A 3,166-nucleotide genomic window follows, 5' to 3' on the forward strand; every position below is an offset into this window, starting at 1 on the left:
ATTTGTTCTTATTTTACTTTTCTTTACATTCCTTCTCCTTCCTTAGTTATACGCCTTGCATGTGATGGCAGTGCCCAGCAAGGGTGAAAGTAACGAAGGGGGAGTGAGTGCATGGTGTGCTCACTCCATCGGGTCGGTACTGCACGGACGCCTCCTGAAGTTTGCGTTCTCTCGGATCCACCGGTTGGCCACTGGAATGGAGGGGTTTTGTTTTGCCTTCCTTGACTGACTGAAGAACTAACTGATTGACTCATTGACTGGACTTTGACTAAATAGGACTGTCTAACTGCAACTGGTTTAAGGACTCATTTGACATTAATTAACAGATTGACTGAGTGACTCACTGACACTGATTAACCGACTCACTCATTCCGGCGCAATAACAAACTCATATTACGCAGTTTTTTTTTTTTTTTTTCTGACCTGTACAATCAACAATGTCTCAGAAAGCTACATGAAGTTCAAAAATTAAGCCTCACCCCATTTTTGTCCCAATAACACCGGACAGCCGCCGTGCAGGGACTTTGTGTTGCAATTCCCATTCTTCTTAAGATTGTACCATAGAACTGCGGCGCCCTTCTCCGGAGCCACAGCCACGTTGGCGTCAGGAAATGCAGTTCTTCCACCCGCGATGACGTCACTCAGCTGCGTTCGTAGTAATGTTAGCTCTTTGATTGCTTTGGATTCTATGTCTTCTGAGTTTAGTGTGCAATTTCAAAGGGCCACTGCTAGGAAGGGGTATGATAGATGCAGCGATTAACCACTTCAGTACTGGGATGCATTTTTACTACGAATTTTGGGTATGATTAGACGATTTTATTGACATTAGGAAGGATCTATGAGGGTCAGAAGATTATAACGGCCAGAGTCTTCACTATTCTAATCCCACTTAAGTTTCCGAAGCTGTATAAAATCATCAGATAATAAGCAGAGTGAATATGAAAACATGGTACTGAAGGGCTTAAACATTATTTTAAACATCATTGTCTGTAAAAGTTCTAAAAGATGGGCCCATTATTATTATTTTCAAGATACTACTGGCAGTGAAACGTGATAATGAATTTTTTTAAGCAACAGAGTAAAAAGTGTGAATCATGGAATTTTAAAAAAATGTTTAGTACTTGCTATCGAACAAAATTATTCATCTAAACTCTGCCATACCTGTTTTATTTCCAGTCAAGTTATTTTACTGTTAATAGAAAGAGGTTTTATTTATTTTTCCCCCTTTTCATTAATTCAGAATGAAGATATTTATTTGGTACTATTTGCTAATGATTCAATGCGAACTAATTTTATTCAGTGAGACTGACAAAGAAATGTATAGAGGTACACTCACGTAAAACATCCAAGTTGCTAAGCGGTCTCCAGCCTGGTGCTCATTAGCGTATACATTCACTTCGGACCACTAAAAGAAAGAGAGAGAGAGAGAGAGAGAGAGAGAGAGAGAGAGAGAGAGAGAGAGAGAGAGAGAGAGAGAGACAGAGAGAGAGAGAGAGAGAGAGAGAGAGAGAGAGAGAGAGAGAGAGAGAGAGAGAGAGAGAGAGAGAGAGAGAGACAGAGAGAGAGAGAGAGAGAGAGAGAGAGAGAGAGAGACAGAGAGAGACAGAGTCAGAGAGAGAGACAGAGAGAGAGAGAGAGAGAGAGAGAGAGAGAGAGAGAGAGAGAGAGAGAGAGAGAGAGAGAGAGAGAGAGAGAGAGAGAGAGAGAGAGAGAGAGAGAGAGAGAGAGAGAGAGAGAGAGAGAGAGAGAGAGAGAGAGAGAGAGAGAGAGAGAGAGAGAGAGAGAGACAGAGAGAGACAGAGAGAGAGAGAGAGAGAGAGAGAGAGAGAGAGAGACAGAGAGAGAGAGAGAGAGAGAGAGAGAGACAGAGACAGAGACAGAGAGAGAGAGAGAGAGAGAGAGAGAGAGAGAGAGAGAGAGAGAGAGAGAGAGAGAGAGACAGAGAGACAGAGAGAGACAGAGAGACAGAGAGAGAGACAGAGACAGAGAGAATGAATTATTACAAGATTGATTCAGTCAGTTTATTTAGCAGTTCACTTCTCTGTCTCAACACTGGCTCTTCTCTTTTTTTCTTTATTGAGCAAGATTCTTCAGAGATACGATTGATGCCTTCATTATATAACTGATGCTTTCATTGTATATTCAAAACTGTTTATCTCCTAACGCGATATATCAAAATATGCACTTCATGGGCGTGGCTCTGAAATAGTTCCAGTGATTAGTGACTGTACGTCTAATTTTAGCTAATTTCAACAGAATTTTTAATGTGTCACTAGGATTTCTAAGTTTTTTTTTCATGATTACAATGATAGTCAATATAGGAATTCTGTAATTATCCATTATCTGGGATCTTTGACAATAGTTCTTGAGAACACAAGGCTTTTCAAAATATGTATCTAGTCAACGCTTCCTCTTTCATACGTGTACAGTGAATATCGCTAATTCTCTTCCTGACATACAGGAAGAACAGCACAAGGGAAAGGAGTAGGTTACCTTATATTCAGGAACATTTTTGTAAAAGACGTCGTGATGAGCATTGTACAATCCTCCGATCCCGTAGTTTAAAACCTGAAAATAATGTTACAAGTTGAAGTTACAGAACCAGTAACTACCACTGACATGATTTCATAATCAGATTATCAAATTCACATGTCGTGCCAAGTAGCAATAACACAAAAATAGAAGTGAAGATTTTGTGCTAAGCGGTCAAGAAAAGAAAGAAAACTAGCAGATTCGATAGATTTCTACGCCCAAAAATGCAAGCAACGTACGTTCTTAGGCAACTGATCACAGGGATTGATTGTTGTTGGATTGGAGAAGTTATCCATCCCGTATTAAGCAAAACCATTTTTTGCGGAGTTAGAACACACACACACACACACCTACCTGTAGTTCCTCCGCTTCTTTGGTGGCCAGCAGTTCCTCATGGGCCTCCAGTTGCGCGACTTCTGCGACCCTATGTGCTAGCCTCTCTAGCACTGCGTGAGAGGAGTTACGGAGCCATGCCGTGTGGGAGACTCGTTGCTCCGTCACGTTGGTGTGTTTGGGACCGGAGGCGAGCGTGACTGACCGGTGCAACTGTTATGGAGGGAGGGATGCAGGGTTACTCTTTTGTTGTTGTTATTTTGGGTGGTGGTGGTAATGATGTTCTGTTGTTTTTCCTCTC

General features: G+C 41.6%; 1 protein-coding gene across 4 annotated transcripts in view; it reads right to left on the reverse strand.

The window, feature by feature from the left end:
• Positions 1 to 3,166, reverse strand: part of LOC123500016 (prolyl 4-hydroxylase subunit alpha-1-like) — a 10,350-nt gene continuing 7,184 nt past the window's right edge. For 3 of the 4 annotated variants that reach the window (XM_045248616.1, XM_045248617.1, XM_045248615.1), the window contains 5 exons: positions 2,887 to 3,078; positions 2,494 to 2,568; positions 1,337 to 1,405; positions 480 to 645; positions 1 to 191 (listed from right to left, as the gene is read on the reverse strand). In XM_045248616.1, the coding sequence (XP_045104551.1) occupies positions 121 to 191; positions 480 to 645; positions 1,337 to 1,405; positions 2,494 to 2,568; positions 2,887 to 3,078 (573 nt within the window). In that variant the 3' untranslated portion in view covers positions 1 to 120. The other variant, XM_045248618.1, reaches the window with a different exon arrangement.

This window comes from Portunus trituberculatus, chromosome 50 (genome assembly GCF_017591435.1).
Source record: "Portunus trituberculatus isolate SZX2019 chromosome 50, ASM1759143v1, whole genome shotgun sequence".
In the NCBI taxonomy this organism is placed as follows: Eukaryota; Metazoa; Arthropoda; class Malacostraca; order Decapoda; family Portunidae; genus Portunus; species Portunus trituberculatus.